Here is a 21,675-nt window from a genome sequence, read left to right as displayed (position 1 = left end):
TGAAAAGTTCATATCAAAATGATGCATTAGAATGCTGCTCATTAGTAAAGTCTAAAACTTAGAGATCTTAAAGGTTTTAAATTTCTTTGTGTATATTTTTATATTTGGTTTCTACCAAATTTTTGTATCATCTGCCTCTTAATTTGGCTTGGCAAGTAGAACTAAACGTGAGAGAAACACTGCAGCTTCAATAATGTTTTCCTTAAATAGTGATGTAATTTACACACATGAATAATAGAGTTAATTTCACAACCAAGCTAAAATTTTTCAACAGTTATCAAACCTGCATTTTTATAGCTGTACTCAAACATTGGTCTCTCACTCTCAAAGGTATGCGTAACTGTACAAAATAAACTCTCTCTCTCAAAAGTATACATGACTATACACAAAATAGATGCACACCTTGTTTTCATGTATGGCTGTTATGCATTGTGCTGTGTGACAATTTGATGGCAAAAACAAGATTCAGCAATCTTTATTACATGTGAGGAATTTAAAGTGATTTCACATTTCTTGCTACAAATTTCTTAAGAAGAATAGTTAATTTTTTTAGATCTACCAATAGAATTTTTTTTTTTTTTTTTTTTCTCTGAAGCACATTCATTGTCATTCTCTGTCTCTCTCAAATTGAGTGTGTACATATGGTGACTCCAAGATTCTTTAGAAATATGGATACAATCTAGTGTTTTCTGACATTGTATTTTTCTTTTTTTTTTTTTTCTTTAGCAGTGTAAACAAAATGGATTACATGCATGTGTATCACATCTGTAACATGAGTTACAGCTGTGTAGATTGTCTGATTCTGAACATATAAATGTAAAATCAAAAGGTGCATTACTGTACTATGATACTATATGCAGTGTGAGTGAATTTTCATTATACTTCCATTCCATTTCATTATAATAGTGTTGAAAATTGTCTGAAGTTGGTTTTGGCAGTCTTTTTGAATTGGATAAACTATTCAGAAGTGATGGAACCAAATTGTAGACATATTTTAAGAAATCTGTGCTAAAGTACCTTTCAAACCCTATATCATTGGTTGAGGCTTGGTAGCAACTTTGAAATATGTTTCCTTTTGTATATAAATATAAAATATATGTAAAATATTTCAGTATTCCAGTATTGAATTAATGATGATATGCTGTTGCAGGTGAGGACTTATGTCATGTTGTTGTACCTACCATAAAATCATTACTATACAGAATAAATCCATGGAGAATAATGAAAAACCAAGTTCTTCAACCTGCACATAATATAATGTCTTTAATTTTAAAGAAATGCAGATTTTTCATGAGAATTTTGTGTTACTTCCTGTACAATATCATCATGACTAAATATTGGTAATTAAATTGTATAGAGTTCTTTCTGAAATTAATTTTCAGCTTACTTAACTTAAAAAATTTATCTACTTTTCTATCTTTAGTCACTGGGGAAGTGGTACAGGAAGTGCCAAAAATTCTTGAAAAAAAATCAAATTCTTTAAAATTAAAGACTACTCTACACAGGTACCAAAGACCTGTTTAGTTTTTCACTGTTTTCCATTTTGATTTACCCATGCAACATGCCACTAAAAGAACAACATGAATCCACATACAGGTAACCCTTGTATAACACTATAGTTAGTTTCCTATAAAATCTTGTGTAGTGTGAAACTGTGTTATATGGGACTAAGAACCAGTGCAAAAAGGGGGGAGGGGGTTACATTCCAAAAGCCAACAAAAAATGCACTTTTTTTTTTTATATATATATAACTATCGAAACCTAATTTTTAAAAATAGTAATAACTTAGCAAATGTCTTACAAACTGTGATCCATATGTCAGATAATATATGTTCATTTAATTTTCTTCCTCTTCATTACTGCTAAACACACTCAAACAAATGTTTTCTCTGTTGAAGAATATCTTCGCCTTCTGAACTTCCTTCTGCAGCATCTAGATTTTGTGTATTTTCTGCTCTCTTTAAAAAATCAGTAATCTGGGTTTGTTTGCTTTTGCACATAGATCTTTGTAAATTTTTAAGTTTGTTTTTTATTTTCTTTCCAATTTACTGATAACTCTTTTTTATTTACACCTTTCATTGCACAAGGAGTAGAGGATCTATAAACTAGCATAGGTTTTATTATGTAATTGCATGATGTGTTAATGCACCTAAGTAATGTTACACAATCTTTTAATGCTTTAAAACCTGGTGTAGTTTTCTCTTTTTTTGAAATAAACATTGGGCATTTTTGTCCACCAAAGACCTGTCTTGTTGGCATTGAAAACTTGATGTGGTGTGTATCCGTGCCCTTCAATAATTTTTTGAAATTCTTCTGCATACTTCTTGGCAGCTTCATTATCAGCACATTCCTCTTGAATTCTTATGTTATGTAATGAGAAGTGTTTTTTTAAATTGCCCAAACCAACCTTTACTGGCAACAAACTCTGGGTTAACAGAAGATTCTCCACTTTCTTTTAAATGGTTATAAATTTTTTAAAAATAAATTTTATATAAATTTTTAGTGCATTTTGTCTAATTGCATTGCCATCTAATGGGATCTGTTTTTACTGCTATTGTCAATCCAAATACTGTGTGCTTTTTCTATTTTCTAAATTATTGGAACTCAGGAAAGAGCTGTCATATTTTCAGAAATGAAAGATCCTGCAAGATCCCCATTTTTCTTTATGGTCTGGATTGTTGCTTGATTTAAATTTAAACTTTTTGCAACATATGATACCTTTCCCCTTTTTAAGATGATCCAAAATTTGTCTTTGATTTTAGAGAAGTTTTGAGTGGTGCTTTTTTACTTTCCTTAGGCAGAATTTAATTCACAACAAAAATTATTCCAATGCGGTTCTTAAGAACAAAGTTTAGTAATAAATAATCTTACAAAAACCTTAAGTCATGAACTACATGCTTCAAAGTTACAATTTTTTTTGGTCTCAAACAAGCACAATTTCAATAGCACAGAATCTAACACGGGGATATCCCAACAAAATAAAATACAGGGATTTCCCAATAATTTTTTTACGTAACAACTAGCGGCAACAGCTGGGATTCATATAAAAGAATGGAAATATTTAAAAATTACATCCAACATAATAGCAAGGTTTCCCCTGCACAAAAGCTCAAAAATACTGTGTTATGTGAGGGTTGCTGGAATTCTCTGTGTTAGAGCGAAACCATGTTATATAAATACCATGTTGCTCAAGGATTGCCACAATTTATCAATTGCGTTAGAGCAAACTGTGTTGTAGAAGTACCATGTTATACTGGAGTTGCTTGTACATTAAAAGCCCTGTTATCCAATGTGATCAGGACTGGCCATTAATCAGTTAATTTGAAATGTCTATTAGAGTTGGGGAATCAAGTTTATTTTATTAAGTGGTGACCAGTAACTTTATTTGTTATTATTATTATAAACTACATGGTGCAAGGAAGCCTGAGGCTTATGCTACACCAGCAAAAAAAAAAAAAAAAAAAATTCCCCAGTTACCCACCCTAAGAGAGAGAATCAGAAGTAGAAGGGAATCACCAAGAAAGAGAATACTCCCCAGATGTTGAGCCCCTGGGGTTATGTTTTATTTTGTATTTTCACTTAAAATGTAAATATACAGGATGTTTCAATTAAATGGTACTAGGATCTGCTAATTTATTAAATTAAACGTAAATTAAAAGTGGACTAAATATTTAATCCAATTTTTAAGTTTAGGTTTTATGATTTTTAAATTAAAATTTTGCCAAATCATCCACTTTTTATCTCAGTGGGATCATTTTCCCCAGTCTTCGGTTTAGTCTGAAAAGGATACTAGGTATTTTGGAAACAAAGATAAATCAATTTTATTTGAAGAGGGAAAAAGAGTACACAGATATTTTTAGTACTGTTTTTAGGCAGAAGTACACTGATATTTTTAGTCTAAGCTGAGAAAGGGGAAACACCTTTCACATTAGGAAATTAAAGCATTTGATTAGGAAAAATGTTTATTAGTGAGATATGATGTAAGGAAACAAGCTTATAAAGCATCAGCCAAAAAAAAAAAAAAAAAAAGCTTCCCACATAATGTTCACTCCTATCCAATAATTTGTTTACTTCTTTGATTTTATTTGAAATGCCAACCTTTACAACACTAGATGGAAGGTTGCTCCAACAGTCATCCACCTGCTGATTGAAGGTAAACCTCCTCACATCTATTCTATGACCATCTGTGCTCAATTTGAATTTATATCCCTTCATGTGCAAAGTATCAACAAGAGGAAGAATGCTCTCAGCATTGAGCATGGTCAGTTCATTCAAAGCCATTAACACCTCATTCAGATCACCTTGCAGGCTCCAGATGTTGCAGTTTACAGAACTAAAGTGTTTCTTGATAAGACTATCCTTTTGTTCCCTTCTCTAATCTCACTGCACTTCGCTGTACCTATTCCAGCAGATCTACCTTCTTCCAAAAATGAGGCCTCCAGACCTGTATACAGTACTCAAGATGCAGCCTTACCATTGCCTTATACAGTGGAATAATCACTTCCTTGTCCTTACTAACAAAGTTGCTGTATATTATAGATAAAATGAGCTAAAATTACATAGCTCCATGAGTTGTCGTGGCAGAATATCTGCTTTGCTCAAAGAACTTCATATCTGACTGAAAAATTACTCCTAGGTCTGTTTCATTTCCCACTACTCCGAATACTGTATAGTACTACACATTTGGTACAGTAATCTGGGATTACTGCTACCCGTATGCAGTACCTTTCATTTATCAATGTTAAACTTCAAATGCCATTTCTCCTCCCATCTGCCCAACTGTTATAGATCATGTTACACACTGTCATTAATAACCCTGCCAACCTTTGTATCATCTACAGTCTTAGACATTAAGCCTGATATACCTTTTTTTTTTTTATGAAAACCCCAAACACGAAAGGTATCAAAACCTATAGTACTTAGTACCGTGCATGGGTTGAAGGAGAAGTATGGGGGGGGGGATGCCGGAAACTTTACTCTAGAGACTAAACATGGGTTTCACCACTTCAAGCCTCCAATAAGCAAAGTGGTGGTATTTCACCGGTTAATGAAAGTCATCTACCACCTTCATCAATCCCATTCATAAATACAGAAACAAATGAGCCCAGCACTGAACCCTTGGTTACTCCATTAATAACATTAGCCCATGATGACCAGTGTCTATTATTAACCACTCTGCCTTCTTCCACTGAACCATCCCTTTATCCAGAGCAGAAACTTGCCCTTAATGCCACAGTGCTCCAATTTGTACAGCAATCCTTTATGTGCAAGCGAATCAAAAGTTTCTGTGAAAGCCAAATATATCATATATAGATTATTTTTTGCCTCCAATTCCTTAGATACTCTATTATTCAGTGAGATTGGTCAGGCAAGAACTCCACTTAACAAATCTATGCTGTAACTGTAGTATAAGTGCATTCTTCTCTAGATGATCTTCCATTACTTCTTTAACCAGAGACTCCATTATTTTCCCCAGAACAGAAGGTAAGCTAACAAGCCTGTAATTATTCATTTCACCCTTAATTCTCTTTATCCTACTGTATCCTACTACAGGTCTTGATTCTTAATCATAAGAAAGAGGTAGATCTGCTGGAACAGGTGCAGAGAAGGGTAATGAGATTGGTGAAAGAAACAAAAGGGCACTCTCACCAAGGAAGGTTTTTCTGCAAATTGCAGCATCTAGAGCAGCGTTTCTCAACCTTTTTTTAATTATTGCCCCCTGAAGGGCATTTTTAGACAATTTTTTTCCTAATTGCTCCCCCTCCCTGTGAAATTTTAAACAAGAACATACTTCTTACTTTCTTTTATTCAAATGGGATCTCTGATGCTTCTTATCTAAAAGTTCAATGTTCAGTATGAAGTTAATAAGTTTAATTGTAATGCCTCTTCTTGAACATATGTCAACTCTTTCTTTCCTTTGTAAATATATTATTTACTGAACTAAAATCACTTTCAACCATATAAGATGTTGGAAAACAAGGAAGTATTTTGGCCATTTCAGACCACATTGTTGGATAAAGAAGTTTAGTTGTTTTTTTATCCCCCACAACAAAGCCATTCCACCTTTTTGAATTTCTTCACTAGCAGACCCAAAATCATATCCAATTGGATATAACATCCATAGCTTCACTTGAAAAGAAAATAAATCTGAAAATCTGTTTTTCATTTCACCTTTTAAAGAACACAAATGATCTGAATAATTCTTAAGGCCATTCTCTATGAGAGATTCATTGATTTCAACTAACTCTTGCATACCATGAAATTGTTTTCGCATTAAATTGCTTTCAAATATTTTTTTCAGTGACGGCTTTTGGTCTATCTCCGTAATCAATTTCCCTTGAAATGATACTTCATTAAGTTTTGAAAAATCCAAGCCATATAGTATATGCTGTTTTTGTGTTTGCTGATTTCCTTTGCTAAATCTGTCTCCCCTTTGCTTTCTAAAAAAACTAATTATTGTATCAAAAAGGTTTACAAATCTTGTTAGACAGTTTCCTTCAGAAAGCCATCTGACTTCTGTATGTAAAAGAAGCCTCGCATATTGTTCTTCATTATCAACATAAAATTTTCTGAAAAGGTGATCATAATTGGTATGTGACTTTATTTTATTGATGGTTTTCATAACTATACTGAAAGATTGATAAAGAATTGGTTTAATATTTTTGCAACCAGATAATGTCGATGCACAATGCAGTGTATTCGCATTAGCATTAGTAGAGGCATTTGATGCAAGAAAGCAAGCTTATGCAGCATCAGCCAAAAAAAAAAAAACCACTTCCACTTCACCCCTCTGTTCGTTCAAAATATCTATCCGGCTGAGCCTTAAACTTATTTAGGCTATCAACTTCCACGACAAGGGATGGAAGTCTGTTCCACCAACCAACCACCCGCTGGCTAAAGGCAAATTTCCGCACGTCTATCCTACATCTGTCTTTCCTCAATTTGAATTTATGCCCTCTCAGGTGATTATTCTGAGCGAGAGGAAGAATCCCATCAGCATTGAGCATGCTCAAACCATTCAAGGCTTTATACACCTCTATCAGATCACCTCGCCGGTGCCTAGTCTCCAGACACTGTAATTTGCAAAACTTAAGCCTTTCTTCATAAGAGCACCCCTTAGTTCCATTCACTAATCTTGTTGCCCTTCTGTGTACTCGTTCCAGCAGCTCTACATCCTTCTTGAAATGAGGCCTCCAGACCTGTATACAGTACTCTAGGTGTGGCCTGACCATTGCCTTATACAAGGGAATAATCACCTCCTTATCCCTGCTAGAAAAATTCCTATATATCATTGACAATACACCATGAGCTACTCTTGCAGCCCGTCTGCACTGCTCAGAGAACTTCATATTTGCCTGCACAACCACCCCCAGGTCACTTTCATTCTCTACCACTGTCAGTAGTACCACAGAGTTGATACGTTGCTCTGGGGTTGCTGTTTCCCATGTGTAGTACTTTACATTTGTCAATGTTAAACTTCATTTGCCACCTCAAAGCCCATCTGCTCAACCTTTCCAGATCCTGTTGCAGCAGCATAGTGTCAGTTGTGTCCTTGACAACTCTGCCTACCTTTGTATCGTCTGCAAACTTCGACATTAAGCTTGATATACCCTCATCAATATCATTTATGAATACAGAAAACAATAATGGACCCAACACTGAGCCCTGAGGGACTCCGCTAATAACATTAGTCCACGACGAGCAGTGTCCATTGATTACCACTCTCTGTCTTCTCTCCCTCAGCCACCCCTTTATCCACAGCAGCAATTTGCCTCCAATGCCACACTGCTCCAATTTGTGCAACAGTATCAAAAGCCTTTCTAAGATCTAAGTATATAATATCAAAGTTATTCCCTGCATCCAGTTCCTTTGTGACTGCATCATAGTATCCAATCAAATTGGTCAGGCAAGACTTCCCCTTAACAAAACCATGCTGTGTCCGAGCTATAGCTGAAGTCTTGTCTAAATGATCCTGCAGTGCTTCTTTAACTAGTGCCTCCATTAATTTTCCTGGAACAGAAGTTAAACTCACAGGTCTATAATTACTTGTGTCAGCCTTTGATCCTCCTTTGTGAATTGGGGTGAGATTTGCACATTTCCAGTTTATGGGTACCTCCCCTGAGTCCAAGGAAGCTCTCATAATTATGGCTAAGGGTTTGCTTACTTCCTTTGCTGCCTCCTTTAATATAACTGGATAGATCCCATCCACCCCGGGTGCCTTTCTTGTGTTTATCTTCAACAATTTCTTCTCCACTTTACCCTCAGTTATTACAAGATTCTCTAGCTTACTGCTAGAGTTGAATACAACTCTGGCTTTCCCCTCGCTAAATAACTCCTCATGTGTGAATGTCGATGCAAATTATTCATTTAGTTTGTCAGCTACCTGAGCAAGAACTTCAGGTATTGATTTTATTGTATTGCAAGAACTTCAGGACATACTTCCTTTAGGTTAGGTGGGCTATAAAACCTTTGTCTTCCAACCATGGAAGATGGTGCTATCTCCAAATTTTCCAATGGTACTTGTTTTTCATAAAACCATGTTTTTACAGCAGCAAAAATGGATGCTGCAGTATAGTCAGTTTCTAAAGATTTTAAAAACATCTCTTCTTGCAATATGCAATCATCATCAAAGTAATGAACGTGTGCCATTAGAGAAGGGCCTTATTGTCAGTAACTGTGGATTCGTCAATCTGAATAGAAAATTTTCTTGTTTTTAGTTTGTCAATTAGCTGCTCCTCATTGTTAACTGACATCTCATCGATTCGTCTTCGAATTGAATCATTGCTCAATGGCAATGCTTTTAAAATACTGGAAGGATTTTGATGCATCACTGTTGAAATTACAGTCTGTAATGTGGGTCGTGTAACAGTCTCAGCAACTGTATGAGCACTATCAGTTTTTGCAATGATTTCTGCAATTTTATAAGACACAATCATTCCATTGTCATATGTTTGTGTGTTCTTCTTAAATAAGAAAGTAATGTTGCTCAAAATTCTGTTTTAAAATTTTTTAAAATATTCAGTGTGATTTACAACTTTATCAGGATGTTTCCTTTTTAAGTGATCTGAAGGTCCTGATGGTTTCATAGCCTCATTCTAAAAAAAAAACTATTACACATAAGACACATAGGCTGTTTTGAGTCGAATGGGCTTTCAATAAAACCATAAGCTAGATATTCATCCAGATACTATCAATACTTTTCTTTGCAGCATTTGACATCATGATTGATGATGGGTTAATTAACTACAAAGAATTAAATAATAAAATATAAACTATTTTTATTTAACTCTCATAGTCCATGTCTCACAAAAAGCACTGTGGAACAAAAATAAACTTCCACAAGGAAACAATAAATCAATACTAAATTTTGCTTAGAAAGAAAAAACAATAGACTGAAACATCTTCCCATCGCATCCATGCCCCATATGTTGACCAATGAAACAAAAGAATAAATAAATAACCCACACCCACCATGCTGCCACCAATGTCGCAGCTGTTGGAAAGGTGCAAATGGCAAGAATTTCAGTGTCATTGCCCCTGAAAGCACTTAGGCATTTAATGGCTATGAAAAGAAAAGGTGGTTGAATTAAATCACACCCACTATCTTGCTTTTATCAATTTCCCACTCACTCCTAATATAATATACCTATAAGTTAAAAAGCAGTTGTCTCAGGAGAAAAGAAAACCCAATGAGAGAAATTAAACATTACGGAATAAGATGTTGTCAGGTAGGGTTGAACTTTGGAGGACCACAAACCATTGAAATAACCATGATTTTTTTTTTTCGCCCCCAAAAAATCAATTTTCTGTCCCCTTGTGGGTGATATCACCCTCATTGAGAATCCCTGATTTAGAGACTAGGCACCCGTGAGGAGATCTGATTGAGGTGTTTAAGGTCTTGAATGGATTGAGTAAGCAGTGTTGATGACATTCTTCCTCTTGCTCAGACTAAATACCACAGGGAATAGGGAATAAGCTTCCATCTGTTATTGTGGGTAGTTTGAATAAATTCAAGGAAGAATGAGAGTAAATGGGCCCGATGTACTGGAATCTATACATTATCATTATTTCAAAGAAGAACTAGACAAATTCTCGAAACTTAATTGACTGGTGATGTGGGTGGTTTCTATTGTTCTATTTTTTATGGGTGATAAGCTTTCTTTCTTGCAGTATTTCCAATACTAATAATAATTACTAAGATTATAACTTTATAGGGCACTTAATAAAACTTTAGATTTACATTCTCTAAACATGACCATTTAGTTTAATTACAACTATATAATATTTATTACTCTCCTCCCATATTACTCTTTTAGCATTAGTAGAAGCATATAATGCAAGAAACCAAGCTTATACAACAGTGAGCAGGAAAACGGATTTAAAGTAGAATACTATGCCTCGTAAAATTTCTGACACAGCAATAGTTTCCATCAATTTAAACAGAAATATCACCATATCATAAAACTGAGCATATGTGTATTCTTATGTTTCAGTCTCATTGGCATTAGCAGAGGCATATGATGCAATAAAGCAAGCTTATACAGCATCAGCCTAAAAAAAATAAAAAATAGCATATCACACATCATCTTTTCTAAAAGTTTGTCCAGTTCTTCTTTGAATTTATTTAAGCTATCAACTTCCACAATGACAGATTGAAGTTTGTTCCAGCAATCAACTACCCGCTGGCTAAAAACAAATTTCCACACATCTATTCCACAACTGTCATTTCTCAATTTGAATTTATGCCTCCTCAGGTTCGTAATCTGAGCAAGAGGAAGAATCCCACCAGCATCGAGCCTGCTCAATCCATTCAAGTACTTATTCACCTCAGTCAGATCGCCTGGCAAGTGCCCAGTCTCCAGATGCTGCAAATTGCAGAACTTAAGCCTTTCTTGGTAAGAGAAACCCCTTCGTTCTCCCAATGATCTTGTTGCTCTTCTCTGTACTCATTCTAGCAATTCTACATCCTTCCTTAAAGATAAAGTGCAGCCATTATCAACCCACTGCAGGATAGAAGCCTCCTTAACAATTCATGCTGAGGGAAAATGGACCATAATCTGCCACGCTGGTCCAGTGCAGGTTGGCAGATCGACCGTATTCAGCAGTCAGGGGCTTGAACCCCGCTCTACTCAAGGAGCGTGTGGTATGCACTCCCGCTCCTGACCACTCGGCTATGGAGATCCTTCCTAATGTGAGGCCTTCTGACCTGTATGCAGTGCTCAAGGTGTGCCCTGACCATTGCCTTGTACAAAGGGATAATCACATTCGTATCCCTACTAGCAAAATTCCTGTATATCATTGACAAAACCCTATGACCTTCTCTGGCGGCTTGTCTGCACTGCTCAGAAAACTTCATATCTAACTGTGCCGGCCGGGCTAGCCAAGTGGGTAAAGTACCTGCCCAGCAACCCAAAGGTCGCGGGTTCGATTCCCGCCTCGGGCTTGGATCAAAGTACTGCAAAAACCTTGGGAGGTGCAATATGGCCACAGAAGCCGATGCGCCAACTACTACTAAATCAAAAAAAAATATCTAACTGCACAGTTACTCCCAGATCTTTTTCATTCTCTATCATCCTGAGTGTAGTACCACACAGTTGATATGTTACTCTGGGGTTACTGCTACCCATGATCTAGAAAAATTAGCATTAGAATTAGTAGTGGCATATTATGCAAGAAAGCAAGCTTATGCAGTATCAGCCAAAAAAAAAAAAAAAAAACAACTACTCCCACTTCACCCCTCCATTCGTTTGAAATACCTGTCCAGCTGAGCCTTAGATTTATTTAGGCTATCAACTTCCACAACAAGGGATGGAAGTCTGTTCCACCAACTAACTACCCACTGGCTAAAGGCAAATTTCTGCACATCTATCCTACATCTGTCTTTCCTCAATTTGAATTTATGTCCTCTGAGGTGATTATTCTGAGCAAGAGGAAGAATCCCATCAGCATTGAGCATACTCAAACCATTCAAGGCTTTATACACCTCTATCAGATCACCTCGCCGGTGCCTAGTCTCCAGACACTGTAATTTGCAAAACTTAAGCCTTTCTTCGTAAGAACAACCCTTTGTTCCATTCACTAATCTTGTTGCCCTTCTCTGTACTTGTTCCAGCAGCTCTACATCCTTCTTGAAATGAGGCCTCCACACCTGTATACAGTACTCAAGATGTTGTCTAACCATTGCCTTATACAAGGGAATAATCACCTCCTTATCCCTGCTAGAAAAATTCCTGTATATCGTTGACAATTGAGCAGATGGTCAATTTTTCTGTCCAACACTGAACCTGGGGAACTCCACTCATAAAAACAGTGTCAATTGATTACCACTCTGCCTTATCCCATTAAACTACCCTTTTATCCAATATAGCAACTTACCCTTAATGCCATTCTGCTGCAATTTGTATAGTAGTCTTCCATGTGCAACAGTATCAAAAGCTTTCCTGAAATCCAAGTATATGATATATTCTTGGATTTCTCTGTTGTATAAACAGTTATCGTGGACCAAACTTCTTTCTTTGTTTTTTTTATATATATAATTTAATTTTGTTCCTCCATTCTTTTCTGTCCTCCCAGTCTCCATTCCTCAATTTCCTCTTTTCCATAGCTACCATCACTCCCTCCAGCCACACTCCCTCCAGCCATGTTCTTCTAGGTCTTCCTCTCCTTTTCCATCTAGAGGGTGTCCATTCCATTGCTTTTTTAGATAATCTCTCCATTCTCATAACATGTCCATACCATTCTAATCTTTTTAATTCTATTTTGTCGATTATGTTTATTTGAGCATCCATTGCATTTGTTATGTCTTCATTTCTAACTGTTTCAAGGTTAGATCTTCAGGCTGATCTCCAAAAATTCATCTCAACAGCTAGCAATTTCTTCCTTTGCCTTTCCTTTATAGTTTAAATCTCAGATCCATATAGTAAGGTACTCTGAAAACTTACATTATATAGTAATCGTTTGGTTTTTTGGAGAATGTTATTTCTCCATAATATTGGATTCAACATTCCCAAGACCTTTCTTCCCTCATTAATTCTCCTTGTAATCTCATCTTCAGATGAACCATCCATCTGCACAATAGCTCCTAGATATTTAAACTGTTTCACATTCTTTATCTCTGCTCCATTTACACTCAAAATACTCCATTGAATTCATATATTCCATCTTATTAAAATTTATTGTCAAATAAATCTCTATATTGTTCCAACAGCTTTCTGCACATATAATCAGCATCCTCTGCATCCTGCGCAATCAGTACCTTGTCATCTGCAAACTAAAGGTATGAAAGTTAGTGCATCTTGCGCAATCAGTACCTCGTCATCTGCAAACAAAAGGTTTCAAAGGTAGATGTATATGATATCAAAATTATTTTTTGCATCCAGTTCCTTTGTGACCACATCATAGTATCCTATCAAATTTGTCAGACAAGACTTTCCCTTAACAAACCCATGCTGTGTCTGAATTATTGCTGCAGTCTTGTCTAGATGATCCTGCAGTGCATCTTTAACCAGTACCTCCATTAATTTCCCCAGAACAGAAGTTAAACTAACAGGTCTGTAATTACTTGTTTAACCCTTTGTAAATTAGGGATACATTTGCACATCTCCAGTCCATGGGGAAACTCCCGAGTCCAAGGATGCTTTCATAATTAAGGCTAAGGGTTTGCTTACTTCCTTTGCTGCCTCCTTTAATGTAACTGGATAGATTGCATGCACCCCTGGTGCTTTTCCTATGTTTAACTTCAACAATTTCTCCTCTACTTTTCTCTCAGTTATTACAAAATCATTTAAGCACCCTGTTCGAGTTAATAAGCTTATATCTTCCACTTCCCTACAAAATTCCTCATGTGTGAATTTAGGTGGAAAATACATGTTCAATTTGTCAGCTATCTGAGCAGGATCATCAACAATAGAACCTATCAATATCAAGCAGACCAACCTGACTCATTCCCTTTTAGAGTTTATACGGTGTATAAGTAAAGAAGTCTTTGCTGTTTTGATTTGCATGTTTTGCCAAAGATTTCTCTTAATCTGCCTTTGCTTGCCTAACTTTCTTTGTGACTTGATAACAGATTAGCTTATATCTACCATAGGCTTCTGTGTTTCATGATAATTTATTTGCATCCCTGCATTTCTCTTCTTTGCGACGAGTCTCATTAGTTCATCTGACATCCATTAAAAAACCCTTCCCTTTACCCCTGTTAAATCTTTAAGTAAATCCCACATCAGTGTACTGTGATCACTGCCACCTTGTGGTTCCTTTATCCACAAATTCTTCATAGACGAATAATCACTGCTTATAGTCAGTGATTATTACTCCCTTTCAAGAGTATTCAAGATCAAGAGTATTACTCCCTTTGCTTGCCTCTCGACTATGCTGCTGTAAAAAATAATCATCCAGAAAATCCACAAAAGTCTTGCTAGTGTGCAAATGACCAATCCCCAAGTTCCAGTCAATATCTGCCTAGTTAAAATCCCGGCTTATAAGACATTCTGATTTACTGGCTCACTCTATTTCTCTGTACAATTGTTCATTCTATTCATGAGGCCTATAACACACTACTACTGTAATTTTTGCTTTCCCAATGCTTATGTCACACCAAACTGACTCAACATTGTTGCAATCTATCTATGTCGACTGGATGCACTTCCTTAGATTTTGTATTGTGTCGCTTAACTAACAGCATAACACTTCCTCTCTTCACTTAACTAACAGCATAACATCTCCTCTCTTCTTATCCTGTCTATCCTTTCTCTACATATTGTACTCCTTGAATTCCAATTCTGCACTGCACAGCTTATATCTGTGTGACACCAAGTCTCTGATATCCCAACGATATCTGCCTTTGATGTCTTGACCAGCACTTCAAATTCATCAAATTTATTTACTGTACTCCTAGCATTGGTTTACATGCACTTGTTCTTACTCTCAGTTGCCCTAACACAGTACTGTCTAGGCTGCTGCTCATTCTAATAGAAGCAGTACAAGAATCACTTTCACCTCTATCTGTGGCTACTGTTAATCCTTTAGTCTGTGAATACCCCCCCCCTCCAAGGTAGCAGTTTTCCGGCCCACCTAACACTGCCGCAATAGCATCAGCAAATATTCTTGCAATCTTTCTATTTAAGTGTATCCCATCCCTGTAGAAGCAATCTCTTCTGTGAACAAGCACAGAGCATGATGAAAAAATTCTACCCCTTGAACATTGCAGAAAATCTCCAGTGCCGAATTGATTGACAAGGCTCTCATCATATACTCCATCCTAATGTGTCTGGGCAGAATTGCTGACACTGAGTTGACTATAACTTCTTGACTCTTTCTGCACCTAGCACACACACAAAGACATCCTCCTTGGCTAGATCATGTCCTCTTCCAGAAATGTCTGCAAAAATTTCACAAGTTGCACATTTTTTTAGGCTGTGATGCATTGGAGAATTGGCCCTTTTGGTTCTACCCAAGCCACAGCTTTTTTTTTCCTTTTTTTTTTTTTTTATATATTTTCTTTTGTATTTATGTATCTCTTCCCAAGCGACATGTTCACGAGTCTTGTGTGCATGATGTCACTTGGGAAGCGTGAGATACTTGTGAAGCATGTACATTCTGTATAAGGTAACAGTACTGATTAAACTACATTTAATCTATGAATTCCTTTTTTTTTTTTTTTTTTTTTTCCATACAAATTGTGTGGAAAATAGAAATTATAAATGCTAAATATCTCTTTGTCCAATTTTAATGAAATTTGGTTTGGCTTGATAATAACAAGCCCAAGTATAAGATGTCATGAACATCCCTCTGCTGGGCAAGTCCCTCTGTTACATTATGAGTAAATAGACAGACAAACAGATGGAAATATTGAACACACACATATATATATGTATTCAATATAAATACTTGTGTGTGTGTGTGTGTGTGTGTGTGTGTGTGTGTGTGTGTGTGTGTGTGTGTGTGTGTGTGTGTGTGTGTGTGTGTATGCAGATGTGGGTTAATATATATGTAGTGTGGGTTAGAATTAATAAGTCTCTTAAAAAGTGAGAAGATGGAACTGTAAATTACACATAATGCCAGAACTAATAGGAGAAGAAAAGCAGAAATTGGAGATGTAGAAGGTGAGAGAATGTGAATATCCTATATGATAAAATGAATTAAGCCAAATTATAGGCTGAATTGAATAGCCAGTTAGAGGGAAGGGAACGTAAAGCAAAAATGATTAAATTTGTATATAATATACTAATTTAATTAATTTAATTTAATACAATATTTTATATACTAATTTTATATACTAATTTAATCATTTTTATTTAATTTTTTCTTTACAGTTCCATTCTCTCTAATTGGCTGTTCAATTCAGCCTGTAATTTGGCTTAATTCATTTTATCATAGAGGATATTCACATTCTTTCTGTCACCTTCAACATCTGCAATTTCTGCTTGTCTTCTATTAGTTCTGGCATTTGTGCAGGTTTCACATCCATCTTCGTACTTTTTAACAGACTTATTAATTCTACCTCACACATATATAAACTTTGGTATCCTTTCCTGTGGCTTTGCGCGTTCGGGTACAAATGTCATAGTACCTTTATTATTATTTTTTTCTCTCTATTACCACTTAACCATTCACTCCATTATTATACTTATTTCATATTTATATATGAAACACACACACGCGTGCACGTGTGTCTAACCATAAGATTAGTTGAAGGCACAGGAGAATTTCTGGCCAGAAAATGCTGAGTTCTATAAATTAAAATGCATGGAAACTATGCATTTCTGTGGAAATGTAATTTGAGTATTTAATGGTTTGAAAGGGTTGAGTAAAGTACATGCTGTGGCATCTTTACCCTTTTTCAGGATGGCTGCAGAACAGACGTACAGCAGTTTGTCTACAGGCGAAGAGTCTTTCTTATACTAAAATCACATGAATCGAGATAGCCCCAACAAATATATTATAATCAACAAGTCTCTTTTATAGCTTAGTCAAACTCATGATTGGTTTTTGGAAAAAGCATCCATCTAGTGTTTTTGGAAGTGAGAAGTAGGGATAAATTTAAAATAGGCATTGGCAAATTAATGGAATTTTTTTTTCTCACATCATTTTTATATTTTACCATAGCACTTTCCAATTCTTAAATAAATTTAAAATTATTTCGCAAACGTTGAAAATATTAACATGCAGTGATTACTTCAATGGTTTAGCTTATCTTTTATTGTGTTGTGGCATATGATTGCTTATTTCAGTGGTCATCGAGCATGCAGTATGAAATGTGCATGCAGTAAAAAATGTGTGATTGCATTGCTTCTATGGTATTAGTGATTTAATTATTTATTTATTGAAATTTTTGAGCATTTAGATGATAGTGTAAATATATTGAATTAATTAATTTTTTTGTTCAAAATGAATTCTTTTAAGAGTGTACCACACTGGCTTTGTCCAAAGCCAATTGTTTACGAAGAAGTGTATGTACCAGCTGAACCAGTTACTTTGTATACATGGAATGGAGATGGCACTGTTGAAATTCCTGTTCCAAAGTCCCATTTTCCTTCATCTTCTGTTCGTTGTCGCTTACTTTCTTATACTTGTAGACAAGGGCAGGTAAGCCTGAATGAATATGCTTCCTTTCAGTAGTAATTGTATTTACTTGTATACAGTTATGTGTGGTTATTCTAGTTCACTAAAACTTGAATTATAAAGAGTTTATTTTGACATTGTTTTTATGTTGCTATTTAACAAGCAGTACTGTAAATACAGGTTTAGCTAATTAAAATGCAGCCGAGTTTGCTGTACAAGAAAATATGATGTGATTGCATTACAAAAATAATCTGGACAAAAAAAGTAATGTTAAAGTGAATACCCATTTTTCTAGTTAAAAACGAGCAGCACAAGTTTCACAAAAAGAAAAAAAGAAAGAAAAAAAAAGGTGATATGGGTTTTTCTTGAGAAGAATGAATGTTTTTAACATGCGTAAAATGGCATGGAAAAACCTATGTATAGCATTTAATTATTAATTAACTGTAGCAATAAATACTGCATTGCTCATCATGCCACTACCACATAAAAACTGCCTTTTACTTCCTGTATAAAATATTCAAAATAGTTCACTCCATGTCCGTTACAATCACATGTTCTGCATTTTAGTTATCTGAGTAAACACCATTTAGTCAGTGGGTTACATATTAAACATAACTGTGTTTGTCATAATACATAATTCATTTGACTCTTCAGTGTGTGTGTAAGCATGCACACACATGTCTGTGCATGCTTGCACACACAGACTGCTGACTAATTAATATAAATTATATAAAAATACAAAACTGAGGGCATAAATCATAATCCAGTCTACCAGCTTCAATCCATATGGCATCAATGGATCAAAATAATTTCATTTTCAAATATTAATAAAATAATTTTTGCTAGTGGATAACACTTACATATCTCTCAAATATTATTGTAAGCTATATTTCAGAGAGTACATTCAGTGTGCTGTAATTTTCAGAATGTTGAGAAAATTTGTGAATAATATTTAAAAAGTGGAATTCACAGCTAAAAGCGAACACTTTTCAGCTGAGCTGTAAATCGGAACAAAATTCAGAAATTTATTGAAATTTTATTTCTTGTAAACCTCAACACAAGCAAAAAAAATAAAAATGTGTACCAAGCTTAAAACAAGATTGAAGTGTTTCTGCTAATAGCCCAGAGTTTAATCAATGTGCTAAGAGAGGTGAGCAGTTAATTTCATGTGCCTTTACTTTTACACCACTCGTATTTTCACTGCTTAAGAATACCCCTATATGCATTACAGAACAGTATTTGTAGTACAGTTTGGTGTTTGTGTCAGAAGGTATAGACATGACGTCTAAGCAAATGGCCACATTCGAAGCACAGTTCGCCCAGCTAGGGTAATAGCGGGCCCTCTGCACTAAAAATTAAGATTAAAAATTGAATTAATATTACTACTAACCTGTATACTTCATCTGAATCTAATATAAAACTAACTTCATCCTCCTTAAAGCAAACCTGTGTATCACCAGACCACCCCAAATTAAAATTCACAGAACTACTATAAGTTTGCCACAGAACTCAAATACCTCAGTGTGATACTGGATAGAAACGTCTCCTTCACACTGCATCTAGAACACCTACAAAAGAATATCTGAAACTACTTGGCAATGGTACCCAGGGTCCCCCTTAAGGACTGGGGGTCTCAAACATCGAATTCTGACCCCTATTCTACAAAGCAGTCTTTCTGCCAGCCATTACATATGCCTCTCCAGTATGGTACACCAAGGCTACTATTGCAGTGAACAGAAAGTTACTTGAAGAGTTTGGGAGGTTTAGATCTTTTCGTAGATAAACTTACTCTATTAGTTTGACAATTCATGGTGTATTCAATAGTAAGAAAAAGTGTTGGGGGGGACATGCTGTATGAAGTAATGAAATTTTTGGATATGGCATACACATAAGGCATCCTTGGCGCCTCCGTAGCCAGGTGGGAAGGAGCAGCAGTGCGTAGCACACGCTTCTTGATTAGACCGGGGTTCGAGCCCGTCACCACCAAATACGGAAGATACGGAAAGGTCAGGGAATGACCACCGCATATCCCGGAGCAATATGGCCTTAGTTGCTAATGCTCCTAAAACACCAAATAACAACAACAACAAATAAGGCATCCTTTTATGAATAAAAGGATGGTTGAATGGGAGAAGACAGAGGGTGGTAATCAATGGGTGCTGCTCTTCATGGACTAATATTATTAGTGGAGTCCCACATGGTTTGGTGTTGAGTCCACTGTTGTTTTGTATATTTATCAAAGATATTGATGAAGCTATATCAGGCTTAGTGTCGAAGTTTGCAGATGATACAAAGGTTGGTAAGGTTGTTAATGACAGTAATGGCATGGTGCTACTGCAACAAGATCTAGAAAATTTGGGCAGATGGGCTGAGAAGTGGCAACTGAAGTTTTACATTGACAAATGCAAAGTAGTGCATATGGGTAGAAGTAATCCCAGAGAAACATACCAACTACACTTAAGATGGTAGAAAATGAAAGACCTGGGAGTAATTGTGCAGTCAGATATGAAGTTTTCTGAGCAATGCAGACAGGCTGCCAGAGCAGGTCAATGGGTTTTGTCAGTGATATACAAGAATTTTGCTAGCAGGGAAAAGGAGATTATTGTCCCTCTGTATATGGCAATGGTCAGGCCACGCCTTGAGTACTGCATACATGTGTGGAGGCCTCATTTTAGGAAGGATGTAGATTTGCTTGTACAGAGAAGGGCAACAAGATTGGTGAGGAGAATGAAGGGATCCTCTTACCAAGAAAGACTTAAGTTCTGCAAATTACAGCAGCTGGAGACTAGGCACCTGCGAGTTGATCTGATTGAGGTGTATAAAGCCTTGAACGGGTTGAGCAAGCTGAATTCTGATGGGATTCTTCCACTTGTTCAGATTACGAACCTAAGGGGGCATAAATTCAAATTGAGGAAAGACAGATATAGAATAGATGTGCGGAAATTTGCATTTAGACAGCTGGTGGTTAATTGCTGGAACAAACTTCCATTCATCGTGGAAGTTGATAGGTTAAATAAATTTAAGGAGGAACTGGACAAATATTTAGAGGGAATTGTTTTGTAAATTTTTTTTTTTTTTTTTTTTTTGGCTGATGCCCTATAAGCTCATACACTTGCTTTCTTGCATCACATCGCCACTACTACTACATGGTAAGAATATACCCAGATCCTTGACATAACATGGCCTCGACAATGCCCCCTGCATACACACTACTCGGACTCCCTCCAGTCACTATCTGGCAGAGTACAGTTAGCAAGATTATACACTAGCTGATCTGGAAGTATCCTAAAGAGTTACCACAGATTCCTGAAGAGTTGTCGCAGACATTCTCTCAGAGATGAAAGACAAGCTGTACTTGCTATCAGGAAGTCTAAAACGCTGATGGATGGAACTGATATTTGGGTGACACTCAACTCAAGTGGACCCAATTTCAGCGAAGTCCAGAGAGTCTGTGACAACCAAATCCTCTGCTTGCACCTTCACGATGGTGGGACTTTAGTAATCCTGGGTGGTCACCCACAAGCACGCTGTGGTTGACCACCCAGCTGTGAACCAATATAAGCAGGGATCGAGGTGTGGTGCCCACACCACATGGAGTAATGTTGCCCTCTGTGTTACCAGGCAATACTAGGTGGTAGGTGACTCATTAACCGGTGCAATACCATCACTTTGCTTTTTGGAAGCTTGAAGTGGTGGAACTCGTGTTTAGTCTCCAGAGCTAAGTTCTGGTCAACCCTTTCCCATCTCTTCCATCAAGCAGTACAACTGATGACTTTTGAGGTTATGATGGACATCATTGCCAAATCCAATCTTCCTTACACTGAGGGTACAGCTCTAAAATGGTGTTCACAGGCCGGCTGGTAGTTAGTACATGGGACCGAACCCATTGGTAACCTATTTTTGGATATGGCATACACATGGTAAGAATATACCCAGAGAATATACTTTAGGAGGCTTCCGGATCAGCTAGTGTATAATCTTGCTACCTCTACTCTGCCAGATAGTGACTGGAGGGAGTCCGAGTAGTGTGTATATGGGTGGGGGGCACTGTCGAGACCATATGTCAAGGATCTGGGTATATTCTTACCATGTGTATGCCATATCCAAAAATTT

The 21,675-nt window shown here is 36.4% G+C and overlaps 1 protein-coding gene across 1 annotated transcript in view; it reads left to right on the top strand.

The window, feature by feature from the left end:
* Positions 1 to 21,675, top strand: part of Hsl (hormone-sensitive lipase) — a 179,698-nt gene that overhangs the window by 25,959 nt on the left and 132,064 nt on the right. The window contains exon 3 of the mRNA XM_090388264.1: positions 17,404 to 17,586. Coding sequence (XP_090244390.1) covers positions 17,404 to 17,586 — 183 coding nt within the window. The remainder of the gene's footprint in view (positions 1 to 17,403; positions 17,587 to 21,675) is intronic.

This window comes from Mastigoproctus giganteus, chromosome 14 (assembly GCF_048544385.1).
Source record: "Mastigoproctus giganteus isolate SK-2022 chromosome 14, ASM4854438v1, whole genome shotgun sequence".
Lineage (NCBI taxonomy): Eukaryota > Metazoa > Arthropoda > Arachnida > Uropygi > Thelyphonidae > Mastigoproctus > Mastigoproctus giganteus.
This window is presented reverse-complemented; position numbering and strand designations above follow the sequence as displayed.